Source organism: Rhea americana, unplaced genomic scaffold, assembly GCF_003343005.1.
Source record: "Rhea americana isolate MKP2758 unplaced genomic scaffold, rheAme1 scaffold_217, whole genome shotgun sequence".
In the NCBI taxonomy this organism is placed as follows: Eukaryota; Metazoa; Chordata; class Aves; order Rheiformes; family Rheidae; genus Rhea; species Rhea americana.
This window is the reverse complement of record NW_028186317.1, coordinates 1094872-1108314: the sequence shown is the minus strand read 5'-3', so window position 1 is coordinate 1108314 and position 13443 is coordinate 1094872. Positions and strand designations below refer to the sequence as shown.

Here is a 13443-nt window from a genome sequence, read left to right as displayed (position 1 = left end):
CCGCTCACAAGACGTTGATTCAAACACTGGCAGGAAGGACACGCACCGTTGTCCCTATCCTAACCCCTCAGGGATCTTCCTCCGAAAAACCGGACAAAAGCCACATCACTTGAGTGTTTAGCTTAAATGAGGTCACACCTACGACTGATGCTGAACCCGTGTAAAACAGATACTGATGGGTAGAAGAACCWACCTGGAAGAGTGTGCAGCCGCAGCCAGTAAGTCACCCCGGTGACTAAYACCTCCTTTGGTTAGCTAAGGGAATTTCTGCCATCTCCAGGACAACGACCTGTTCTCAATTTATTCATACCTTAATCACCTTTACGAGTCGATGGAGATAATAAACCTGAGTAAAACACTGCGGGGCATACAGGAGATTTTAGCAGCTACGGAATAGTGCGACATCTTTCCTTAGCAATAAAATCTCGTGCAAGCACGTCACACCGTGATTCGCAGCAAGTTTAAGATCTCGATCTTAACGTTGCCGGTAAAATTCCTGTACGTTCTCCCATCCACTCATGAAATGCAATGCAGTGGTTTGTACCGCTTACGCTGGAGACCCAGAATGAAAACAGACACCTAATCTCTTACCGAAACAGCCTCTTGTTTTTGTTACCAGTCTTCCTACTCAACTATTTMATTCTCTTCTTATTCCTTGCTTGCCTCCTCACCAAAGACTGCACGTGCATGTGTCATGCCCTCTGCTCTGACCTGTTCGAGCTCACTTAGGTTCAAAACTCTGGTGAGATCCCAGCTTGAGCAGGTCCAAATTCAGCAGGCAGTGCTGAGCTGCAAAGTATTTTAGCTACACTGTGAATATCAATAATACATGTTGGTGTAATTAGAAAATCTCAGATGCATTAAGTGAAACTGCACTACAGCAAAAAACCTCACGTGTCAGCCAAGGCAGTCTTTTCCTTCGTTAACACTTTTAATAGGCTGCTGCAATTAAATCTTCTTCCTATGTTAGCTGATGGGATTAGAAAAGATGCTCAGAACCRAACAAAAAGAATTATACTGAATTACCAGTCGTGTTCCAACATACAACAAGACATTCAGAGAGTACAAAGCTAAATTCTCTATCCTTAATTCACCTTACTGTGCTTTGTGTAGCCACTCTTACAGCTCAAACATTATTAACACTACTTAAGGAAAACTCCCACTGCTCTTGCTGGCAGTTTTGCTTGAGTAAGGGATGTGCGATTGGGATAGCTGTTTGCGAAGTCAACAGCTACAAACCTGTTCTCTGCAAACCTGTCAAGAGCCTGCACTTTCTGGCTTTATTAGAACAGTCCTATTTTCAAACGCAAGGTACTATAATGTGTCAAGCATATGGGAAAAATCTGATGCAAACTTATGCTGCAGCAGAGAAAGAGGCAACGGCATCAAAACTTCTCTGGTTACAACACATGCAACAGCAAATTACATGCATTGGATTGTATTAGATACAAACATAAATWACCTCTGAATCTGTCTACAAGGTGGCATTTGGTAAGCAAAGCTTTTCTAAGGCGATGCTCCAAGTCCCAGAATTTCAGCTTTGCCCACGGGAACTGGGGTGTCCGAACACTGCACTCACTAGAGCAGGTGTTATGGAAACCCACTGCTAAACGATACGCGCGTGCTCCAGGCACGACGGAGGAAATGAGAAAATTACTTCTATAAACACACAGTTATGCCACACCGTTACGGCACCAGGCTGCTTCTGAGTGGCAGCACACAGGCAAATTTTGGCACCAGACTGATAAAGCAAAGGTTCATGGAGTGCTGTAAAACGGTTCTCTTTGCCTTTTAGAAGCAACTATCCCCTGCCTACTAAAGAGAACGCCAAGATCAAGCAATACATCTGTGCTGAAACAAGGAGGGACACCAGCCTTTGAGTTTYTGTCTGCCATAAAGTGAAAACAAACGTGTAAGTTAATGGCTCCGTTTGCACATTTTTGGAGAAAGTTTTGGCAGTTTCTTCCTCTGTTCCACCATTTATTGACACTGTCAGCACCCTCCGCCTGGATCCCAAAGGGCAAAGGGTATTTAATATGCATTTAATGGGTGATTCTCTGAGCTCCCTCATGCAATCAACTGCAGTTAGGATCACAGAGAACCCACTGACAGCGCCGGGGCAGGGCTGCAGGGACACACACAGAGGAAGAAACCATTCCCGTGAGTTTTTTCAGCTAGATCCGATAGCTCTTCTGTCTCAAGCACCCAAATAATAAAAGAATACAGCCCTGAGAGCCTAGCAAACAACTAGGCTTGTTCCCACGAAGACCTATATGTCCCCCAGAGAAGACAAATCTCTTCAGCCTTGGTGGCCACYGAGGAATTGCTCCAGCAATGAATGACTGCAGCACTTCTCCTCTTGCCAGCTGGCAAAGGGAGGAGAGGAGAAGCATGTGCATCTGTGGGATGCTGAACAGGTAGAAAAGAAAATGGGAGTCGGTTCCTTGCGAGACTGAACAGAGGCTTTTTTTTTTTATCTCCTGTTTATGTACTGATTTCTAGCCTGCTTCCTTTCTCCTCCCTTCTCATTACCCAAGTATTTGTCTGTTGTCAGAGGTTTGGAGAAAGCTGCCAAGGAAAGGGAATAGGCAGAGCAGAAGAGAACTTTTCTACACAAAATAGCATGAGCTGAGCATCCTGGAGGTGCTTCCTACACAAGATGCCTTTCCTTTGCCCAAGTCCTTGCAGCACCTGCCCACGTTCTCCCTTCTCTTCTCGGAGTCCATCACAACACCCCCGGAGCAGCAATGAGATTAGCTGGACATTAAAATTTCTTATGAATGTTTTCAGGAGAGGTCAGTTCCCCAAAACATGACCAAAGAGGACTGAGTGCTCCTAGCTGCTGCTCTTCTGATCCTGCTAGTTCTGTCACCAGRAGAGGCGGCAATGCTCATTTGAAACAAGCGTTTACTTCTGGCTGTAACAAGACACATACAACCTTTTGCCTTACAGTTGCCCCAGGGTTCTTAATTAATCCACATTTCACAACCAGAATTAATTCTTTGCTGCAAGTCTCAGGAACGCAGGAAAAAAACCCCAAAGTTTAATGCATGTTGGAGAAAGCATGAATCACAGGAATGCCAAATCAGTTGGATTTCACAAAGCTCAGCGTTTGCATCTGCTTATGGTATTTATGTATGCTGCGTACCTGCCTCGCTGAAGGCCAGACCGCCTTTGAATCTGTTTGCATTCCCTCTGAATGGGAGTATTAGACCCCTTTTCTCCGAGAGCATGTGGAAAGAGAAATCAGTAATTCTTGTTTTTTAATCGTTGCCATAAAGAGCGCTTTCCCACTGCTTAGTTACAGCCACAAAGAACAYGAAAAAGCTTTTGAAGCAGCTCACAGGGAAAAAGGCAAAACTGTGCCGACGTGCGACACGGATTATTCCAAAAACGAGCTCCTCTGTTTTGCCTTCCATTGTGCAAAGACCTTGCGGGAGAACTTGGCTGTGAAACACATCAGCGCGTTTCATCGCTACCTATCACTGCAGTGGCTGCTCTAGAGATAAAAGTATCTCATATCTTCAGTCCGTGAGCWGTACAGAACAGGGCTCTGGTTTTCTATGTGCTTGAATAGGGAGGGATTTACTCTCAGCCGGGGTTCCTGTGTGTTGCCTCAAGAGGAACCTTTGAGTACCAGCATCAGGTAGGCAGGTGCCACCCAGACAATATGGCAATGAAGAACAAGACAAGGAGAATTCAGCCACTGAAAGCACGGGAAAAGAGCGCCTTTTAAAGTCAACGCRAAACTTAATCACAATCTGGAGCCAATTTCACATTGGACTAATCACAAACTAGCGATTAAGGATTATTTGTGTATGTACCTAAAGTAGAAGATAGACTTAGATGCTCTGAATATTCTTCAAAGCCCCTTCCCTCTTCTCAACAGCAGAATGGTGCTGACTTTGCAAAAAATAACCAGGCTGCATTCATGCTCTTTACTAGACTTCAATCATGCTTTTATTTTATACCTGAGCTTGCAAGTTCGTTCCCAGTTTCTGCTGCAGTAAAATTGCCCAAAGAAATCTAAGCCCCCATTCCTCACTTCCTCGCCCCCGTGCAAATGCTCTGCCTACATTTTGCCTCTGAGCTTAAAAACATTTTTGCAATATTCAAATGTTAATGCAGGATGTAATCTACAATGCCCCATTTGAACAAACAGCAATCAATCTAATACACTACAACTCAATTACTTCCTTGGTTTCTCTAACAGGTGCTGTCAAATAAATCCCCTGAATAAATCAGTCCCATTGTAACCATTAGGAAGGCTTTTATAACTGCATTTGCTGAGTGGGAGGACATTTCTTCTGAGTTTTCTTACTGACAGGCAGATAAAAAAAAACATACTAACCAAGAGAGATGTGCAATAAATGCCTTTGAGGTGAATTCCCATTTATACTAAGGTCCCTTAGCCCTGCACTCATTAGAGGACTCTCGGGATACCACAGCAAAGAGAACCGAGCCCTTTGGGTCCAGTCCAGTTTTCATCATGGACGGACTGTGAGATGCCTAAAATACTGGCACTGCCYGTGTAAGATTTTTGGGCTAAACACCTTTGCATCACCAGTGCTTTCCTCTTCTCCTTGTCCTTTCTTATCGCCAGTTGCGTTTCAGCAGGATCTGAAACTGCTCCAGCCCTGCAGATATTGTTGCCAGAGGTCCAGGCTGCGCACATCCTGTTTGGAGGCGTACCCAGGTCCTCTGCAGAGCCCCGACGTGGTCTCCGAGGGTTGGTGACAAAAATACACACGAGGGAATGATTGATAAGCCCATCTCAGCGCCTGTTCGGCATGCTCGGAAGCAGATAATCAGGGATTATCATTATTGTTCCTCAAAACCAGCGAGAGCTTAATTTAAAAGCACCCCTGGCTTTTTTTGATGTTTAATTTCCACCGAAGCTGAGACTCAGCTGTATTTTCCTGGAGATCTTGGGATGTATCAGAGATCTCTACAATCCCTTCGGCGAGCCAAGTTCTTCCAAGTACAGCCAGGCACGCTCACTCCAAGTGCTGTGTTAACATATTTCCTCCTTAGCATCCCTTTCCCGCGTAGGCTATAAACATGCCCACTTCTCAAGCCCCTCTACTTTTCACGTGCCAAGAACCAAAGCTTAATCTGGGAGACAAACACAAGGAAATGGTGAAGCAACTGGCCCCAGTAAATTACTCCTATTGCAATAAGCACTCACAAGGGATTTAAGAACTGGCTTTTAAGCCAGTTAAGAAATGTTTAATAAGCAACTGAGTCCCTCCATCATGTCACGGACTTTTTTCAGACTAGGACTCGGTGTTCCCAGTTCAAAACGTTCCATATAAGCTAAAGAAGATTCCGAATTTTCTTATGGAATTTAGGAGGAGTCCAAATCAGGTGCTTCCAGGAAGTCGCCTCTAGGGAATATTTAAATATTCCTTTACTTGAGACGTATCACTCCATTTCTCTCAAATATGTACAGTTACAAGTCTCCTGCAAGGCAAATACCTATTTTACACATAAATATAAGTATACACACTGGATCATATTCATGATGCTCACTTCCACCCCAGAATCTATCTTGCTGCTCCTGGTGCTGTGATGGGAACTTAGAGCTGGAACAGCAGGATGCCCTGAGGCAGACAGGATACTGGCCTTGATGAATGTGGGTCCAAATTACTGCACATGATCTTACATTCTAATAATTTTCTTTCCTCTTCTGAGGAAACTTTCTTGTAAATAGCCCTTCTTGTATTCTACAGCAAATTTTTCATAGAAAACATCTCTATATAAATTTCTCTTATGCTATTGCACTACATTTGCAGCAAAATTCATCTTAGCTTTCTCACTGTTTTTTTCAAATTGTGTCCCTGAATCTTTCCTTCTCCCTTCTTGCTCATTTTTTTTTTTTTTTTTCCTCTTTTCCTTTTAAAACGTTCCACGGGATGCACTCTATTTCTTTTCATAAAGCTCTATGCTCTGGAAAATGGATCAAGAGAATGACACCTACTTAATATAGTTTCTTTCCCTTCGAGGGTTGCTCTTTTCTTTCTTTTTTTTCCTTCCTCCACTGCTTTGCAGTAAGATTAAGCAAGTGAAAGTGTCAGCTCTTTCTAAAATGAGAACAGCACTGGGACTGTCTGCCGGCATCATGCGGCATGGCCACAGATGCACAACAATAGAAGATTAGTAGATAGCAGCTCTGCAAGCGTTATTCATTTAGCTCAAATGTAAACACTGTTCCTCTGGCAGGAAAAATGGAGAGGCTGCTGCAAGCCAAGCAGGATGAAGCCTATGGGACTCCAGGGGGTTTTGAAGAGCAGGAAGCAGAAGGTCAACAGAGAAGAGGATCTCTGAAGGGAAGCCGAAGAGAGGAGAGTAACAGCGACCGAGTTAACGGGAAAYGTCACCCCAGTGCCATCACTGGTTGACTTGTTTGGCCATTTTTCTTTTAATGCTTTCAACAGATGCACTGGTCGCAAGTGACTCATGACAACTCTGCGACAGTGAGGAAGTKAATGCAGGAGCACGTGGAAATGCTAATCAAGGCAATCTAATAAGACTCAAAGATACAAGAGCAGCTATAGTGCTAAACCGTGTTTAAAAGCCTCCGTTCTACCACTTCCCTCTGGAATGCCTAAATTTTGGCCTGTGAAGTTTCTATTTTATCTGTACAGCATTAAATCCTGCATTTTCTGGCAAGGGATGTGCGTAGCTCAGTTATTATGAATGAAATGAGCTGGTAATGGTTGGGTATTTATAGGCTCACCAAGCTGGTGCTTCAAAAAAGTCTGAAAGCATTTAAAGTGCCTTTGGCTCCAGAGCAAAATTAACAGATTAACCCCTACCAGCTTTTGCAGACATTCAGGAGAAGTTAGGGCAGGAAGAGTGACCATGCAAGCAGCCTGAGCTTTGCGCTGAGCACCTTCCTGTCCTCTTTGCAGAGGGAGAAAGATGAATTAAATCATTAAAATACAGAAAAAGAAGATCGCACTCTTGAGGTTGCAATGAACAGGCATAGAGAAAGTGGGTTYTGTGCAATTTTCTGTGGAGGAGCTCATGAGTAAAGACAAAGCACTGAATCATTTGTTCACTTACGGTAATTGACCTGAGTATTGCTAAAGATAATAAATCAGCTTATCACTAATGACACTCAATAGCTTTAAGGAAACTAAATGTCTACTAGGGATACAGGGCAGGAATCGGAAACTGTTCCTGTTTCCTGGAAAGCTGCACACCAAAAACCAAGCAGCTCAGACAAACCAGCTGTCGATACCACGGAGCTCTGCAGCTGCAAACCAGCTCCTGCAGCCCAGTGACAAAACTCAGCCAAGGGCCCAGGTACAGGGSCCGTGAACTTGCTTGACACTGTCAAGGGCTCCATCCAGATAAAACGGCAGGTTGCCCCTGCTCTGCAGGCATGTGTTTGAGTCGTGGGTTTCCCAATCGCTGAACTGCTACAGCGAGTGGCAAGTCTGGAAGCAGATCCCGAGAGTTTAAACTACCCACCTGCCCACCTGGTGCTTGCAAGACAGTCAGGCCTTTTTATGGAGAAAAATGGCATTTTCTATCCCCAATATGAAATATTTCAGAACCAAAAAAAACAAAAAAAACCAAAACAGAAGCAAACTGTAATTACTGTAGTCAATACTGTTCAGATTCCAGTTCCGGTGAGTGCTGGCGGAGCCCCGGGGCTGAGCCAACACAGTCTATACCGAAGTCCGAGACGAGAACGGGAAGAGGAACAACATAGAGCTGCTCCCTTTAGTGCCTCACATTCCCCGATGCGACGAGTGTGAGACTGCAGTGCTGCAAGCAAAGGAYGGATGGAAAAACTGAGACTATAAGAAGCATCACTTACTACAGAGGAGAGGTCCACATTTACCATCCTCCTGTCATCCAAGTTGACTGGCTGGAGTCCTGCAACRTTGAGCTGGACCGAAGAGGTTCTGTACACAAACCCCAGTAGCCAGTCTCCCCTAAGGGCAGAGCAAAACAAGCAAATGAATAAATCCTGTTGCTAGACCGATGCAGTACATGACTGCTCAGGCCAGGAAGAGAATAAAAAGGYCTGGAAGCACAGCAATGTCTGGACCAAGCCCTGCTGTGGCTTTGTTTGAGGTAGGAATCACAACATTGCTGGACACAGTAGTGTTAATCCCAGTGCAATCCTGATTTCTGGGTATATTATCATTACATTCAGTGGGTTTAAGAATCTGACCCTTCCATTTGTTTCTACATTTGCCTGGAGACTACGCTACATTCACATACTTAATCTTTTTAACATAGTAATAGGTAAAAGTTCTCCAGCCTGTAGGCAGCTCTACAGGTGCTGAAGCATGTAGTACCAATGTTGCTGACAAAGATGTCAGCTATAATGCTCCTCAGAGTGCATCTGATTTATAGGTGCTCTTTAAATGTAAGGCTTGAGTGCCAAAATCAACCAGAGTCTGYTCCCACCACAAAATGTATTGCCTTAAGTCATTGCAACAGCTTCAGGGCAGACAACGGCACGATGAGAGAAGGTGATGCATCCTTAGGAAATACGTAACCTGTTCATCTGTGCAGAGCGACAGTACAAAACCTGGGCTCTCTGCACAGAGGATTTAGGTTGGACATAGCGGTACGATAGCAGAAAGTGAAAGGCACCTCCCCAGAAAGCCGTTTCTCACTGCTCCCGTCCCCTCCAGAACGGTCTACGTTGGAAGTTGGGCGCAGAGGCTACAAAGAGCTCTGCGAAACCTTTGCGACACATCCACACCACAACACAAATCACTTCGTTTGTCACCTGTTACTGCCTCGCTGCTCAYAGATGAGTTCTTTGGGAAGCTGTATGAGGCTAACTCATTTGGTTAAAGTTTTCTACTAGGGATTTGTAACCGTGCTGTGAAATCGAGTGGGACAGCTCTGACAGCTGGCTTTCACTCTCCGGGTTCTTTCAGACTTCAAAGCAGATGGGGACAAGCTACAGTGGACTGAAGCTCAACAAACTGGGCCCAAATCTGATCTTGCAGGAGTTTTAKTCAATGTAATTCATCTGACCTAAATACAGTTACTCCCAAACTGACAGAACGAGGCCAAAATTTGTATGAACCTGACAGCAGTGAAATCAGACTCAGGTGGGGAATGTTTGTATAATCCGTTTCTCATATCTAATATCCTCACATAAATTCTCCGTATTTCTAAGCTACCTCCTCCAGCTGTCCCTCATGCTAAACGAATAACCCTCAAATTCAGCATCTTGGAGGACTGTGGAGAACCAGCACAGCAGAGTTTTTCCTGACAGTCTCCTCACCTGCTTCTTCCTATTTGTGAGCCCCAAGCTACAATTTCTACATCGCTGTTCACTCAGCTTTCAAGACATGGGCTTGCCAAAGCAAAGAAACTAATCAAATTATTGTACACAGACAGGTGCAAATACACATTCTATTCCAGCAGCGCATTCAGGTTCTGAAACTATAACAAGATTCTTTCTTTTATGTTATAGGAAATGAATATACTGAGCCTTTTGCAGAGAAATACTTTTCTATAGCACAGGGAGGAACAATGTTTGTCATGGCAATTTCAGTTATACGCAACAACTGTGATCATTTATGACTTCTTGGAGGAAAAGAGAAGCAGGTCCCAGGACTCCCAGATCCCCACTAACTAATCTATAGGAGATAGCAATTACTTTTTCCTTATGTCACAAAGAGTCATTTATGCGCACATCCAGCATCCATAAAACCTCCTGTGACCCAAAATAGACAAAAGCCACATTTTTCAGCTTAGCCAGCAGATGGGCTTAATGACTGGTTCTTTCAATCAAGTGCTTTCAATTTTTTTATTTAGTTATTTTTTGTAAATTAATATACTACAAAAGATGCACAGGGATACAATACTTTCTCATGTAGGCATACATATAGATGTGTATATGGAGCGTACCAACAGCATTTTCAAGTGTCCTTGACCTGAGGACTAACGGCTTTATAAACTGCTTTTATTCACAGTTACACGCTGCTTCCTAATCTTCTTGCCTGGCTATTTCTCAGTTTATTTTCCCATGCTCTTGGTCTTCTCCACTTCATTCCTTCTTTCTAATTTCTCTCTTCTAATTGTGCTGGTAAGCAATGTCTTTATCATACTTATCTTCCAATACATAGTTATTAGATTTGATACCGTCCCTTGAATTTTTAATGGCTTTTATAAGATCGCTTCAACTGCTTCTGGCCTCTGAATCTTCCTTTTCTCATCCACTGGCTCTCACAACTCTGCATCGCAGCTGTCTGCACAGTTTTAAAAGGCTCACTTTTGGTTTCTGTTCTTCCACATCCCTAGTAAGTTTGCTATAGCTACTCTAGTTGCATCTCCTTCGTAAGTAACTTTGTTCATGCAAACCATCCTGACCAAAAACCGACTCTAGATATAAAAGTTCTTCCATTTGCTCAAGCTCCTTCACTTCCATTCCAGTTCTCACGTCTTGTTCTTCGTCAGCACTCCCTAATGAACTGTATCTCAAAGCTTGCACAGGTTTGAATTCATGTTCTTTATTTTTAACTGCTAGTGAACTTAAAGGCTGCACTTACAGTCCTTTACATAAAGCTGAAATTTAAAGGCACCTTAAAAAATTAGGCATTTAGACACACTCAGACACACTGACCAAACTTTAAACTGCCCAAGTGATGCAAGGCTGCCTCAGTGTGAACAGGAACTAGGACTTACATATTGAGAACCTAAGGCTTCCAATTTAATATGCACACAATCGAGCCGGAGACAAAACAGCCTTGAACTGTCTCCTGAAGACTGTCATCTCCAATTAATCTGAGGGAAAGACCTCCAGAGGGAAGAGACTGGCACTTCTGTCTCTGGTGCTACTGAACCAACATATTCACCAGCTGAACAAACATTCCCTTATAAAAGGTTTAAAAGGAATACGTGTACAAAATCATTTCAAAGTGTCCCTAGTATAATGAAGCAGGGAACTGAGCATGTACAGACCTGCAATAGCCGTTTATGATCCTGCCCGACACCACGTTTGTGATGGCTTTCCAATACTTGGCTTCTCCTTCCACTGGAGCTCCCAGCAAGACCGCATCTTCAATGATCCCTTGCGAGTCTATTAAGGTGAAAGCAGGACAGTTCAGATTTGGAAGATGGAGCACAAAATGCATCTTCACACACACACACACGCAGAGGACAGGTATATTCAGAYGTGTGCTACAGAGAAATCATAATTTTTATCTTTTAAACTTTAAAGGTGGAAATAATGAAAAGGAAGATCTTAGGCATAATTTTCCATAAACACCGAACATCTACAGTTCGCGTTATTCTCAATAAACAAACGTGAAAAACAGAGATCCTGAGACAACAGAAGGAACTAGGCAGACAGCAAGAGGGAGAAGTGGCGTGGCCCTTTGTCCAGAGAGATTCAGCTTAAGTAGCAATATGGAAAGTTCTTTGCACAGACGTATTCATCTGGCGTTGTATAAAGCTGAACTGTTAAACCTCAAAGCAGGTGAAAGGGACTGACATTCAACACAGGGAGCAAATGTTATCATTAACTAGGCACCACCAACTCTTCTCTCCACTAATCCTTCAAGCTGAGTTAATGAAAAACACGACCTGAACATGCAACAGAAATCCTCCACGTTCTTAAGACTGACTGGAAGCTAACAACGAGGGCATCTGCCAGCATGAAGCGATAATCTATCAATCCTGAAGCTTACTTTAACCAAATGCCAGGGCACAATTTGCTCAAAAGGTGTGCTGACTTTTAAGCATAATAAACCTTCATCTCTCACCCTTATCAGAAAGCAGCAGCTGAGATGTTTCAGTACAATGATTGAATGAGAAATATTGGGCACCTCTGCTACAGTTCTCAACTAAAATGTAAATATTAATGTGCTTCCCCACTTGAACTCCTGCCACGTCAGGATAACCAGGGAAATCCCAGCCTGGATGCCTTTCAAAGATTCAGTGGGGTTTCATTTAGGTCTTTTTAGTTAATCTTCTGTGTGGTCAGGAGCTTGAGAAAGGGGAAAGAAACACCTAGACAACAAAATGTTTCCTTCTTCTGGAATATGTACAGATACGCAGCTTACACAGAGCACATTCTTCCAAAACAGAAATCATATTTATTAGTGCTAAATGATCTAACAGCTAAAACACACTAAATTAATAAATTAAAGAGATATCAAGCACCTGATGACATAGCAGCTAAGAAGAAATTCACTGCCGTGCACATCACCTCAAGCTGCATGGGCATACTGTGCCCAATCCATACTCTCCACCTGTGCGAGCCCTGCGTTCCCAAGATGCGAGCCGATGGCTCCGCCAGCTGAGGCTGGGGGTTTGCAGTTTCTATAATACAGTGAAGTTTATGGGGAAGTGAGAGTGACTGCACGCCACATCAAATTAGGACTGAAAAGGTGCTGCCTGGCTAGACTTTTTAAATTCAAATCATTTGGTTTCCTTTCCCTAATAGCAGTAAAGACTTGGAGCGCTTTGCATTGCCTCTGCACAGCGTAAAACCCAGCCCCTGACAACAATCCAAAGAGCTCTCGTGGTAGTATTTCTTAATTGCAAAGCAAATTTCACACCAATCAAGGGAACAGCAAAGAGCAATTCAATTTTGTTAGTGTAATCTGTGAACAATAAAGTCCTGTTTCCACAGTCTTGGGCAAAAAAAAAAAAAAAAAAAAAAAGGCCTTGCAAAGGAGGAGCTCATTCCAAGCAAGGTACTAAATCCCCTGGCTGCAGCGTGAGCCAACTGAATAAACAACCAGCTAATTCATCAGGATCCTCAGTGTTTGGGCAAAGTATTGGAAACCTTCRTCTCTCCAATCCTTTGCACAGCTTATTTCTTGCTCAGAACAAAAGTGTTCAGCCTCAGCTGTAAAATATTCACTKTCTTCGAATGCTGATGGACGGGGAGGAAAGCCTGAGAACTGATCAATGACCTGTGTAGTTACTGGCACTCTAGATAATGATATGTATTCCAGTCTGCAAAGCTTTTATACCAATGAAAAATAATAAAGTCCATATAAGCAGCCATAGCCATTAACAATTTTGATTAGTTACATGTATTTACTTGAGAGCGTGGGAATCTTGATGAAAAATCAGACCAATGATCTTCCTGTGTAGTAACTTGTCTCTGACAGGGTCATTACTGCCTGTTCTTATATAATGTCATTTTCTGGAAACCTTCTAAGCTCTGGCTTCAAAAGTCATTTGTAATGAAGTATCCCCAGGGTTATTTAATTGTTTTGCAGAACAGTATTTTATTTTAATGGGCTTTAAACTTCTGTCATGGTGTTTCGCTGGATAATCCGTGATTAGTTATTTGTCCACAGAAATGCCACAGTCATCTGGATACAAAAGGCCTGCACGACTAGGTCTTGTATTTCTTTTGTGCGAGGCATCCAAGTCCAAACCCAAATCAGTCTCAGATGTCCCGGGTCTCAGCTTCGTTCTTTCTGTGGCTTGTGCTGGAAT

General features: G+C 43.3%; 1 protein-coding gene across 2 annotated transcripts in view; it reads right to left on the bottom strand.

Moving 5' to 3' along the window:
- TMCO4 (transmembrane and coiled-coil domains 4) overlaps positions 1 to 13443 on the bottom strand; it is a 45287-nt gene that overhangs the window by 6244 nt on the left and 25600 nt on the right. For both annotated transcript variants that reach the window (XM_085305210.1, XM_085305211.1), the window contains 2 exons: positions 10948 to 11065; positions 7832 to 7949 (listed from right to left, as the gene is read on the bottom strand). In XM_085305210.1, coding sequence (XP_085161336.1) covers positions 7832 to 7949; positions 10948 to 11065 — 236 coding nt within the window. The remainder of the gene's footprint in view (positions 1 to 7831; positions 7950 to 10947; positions 11066 to 13443) is intronic.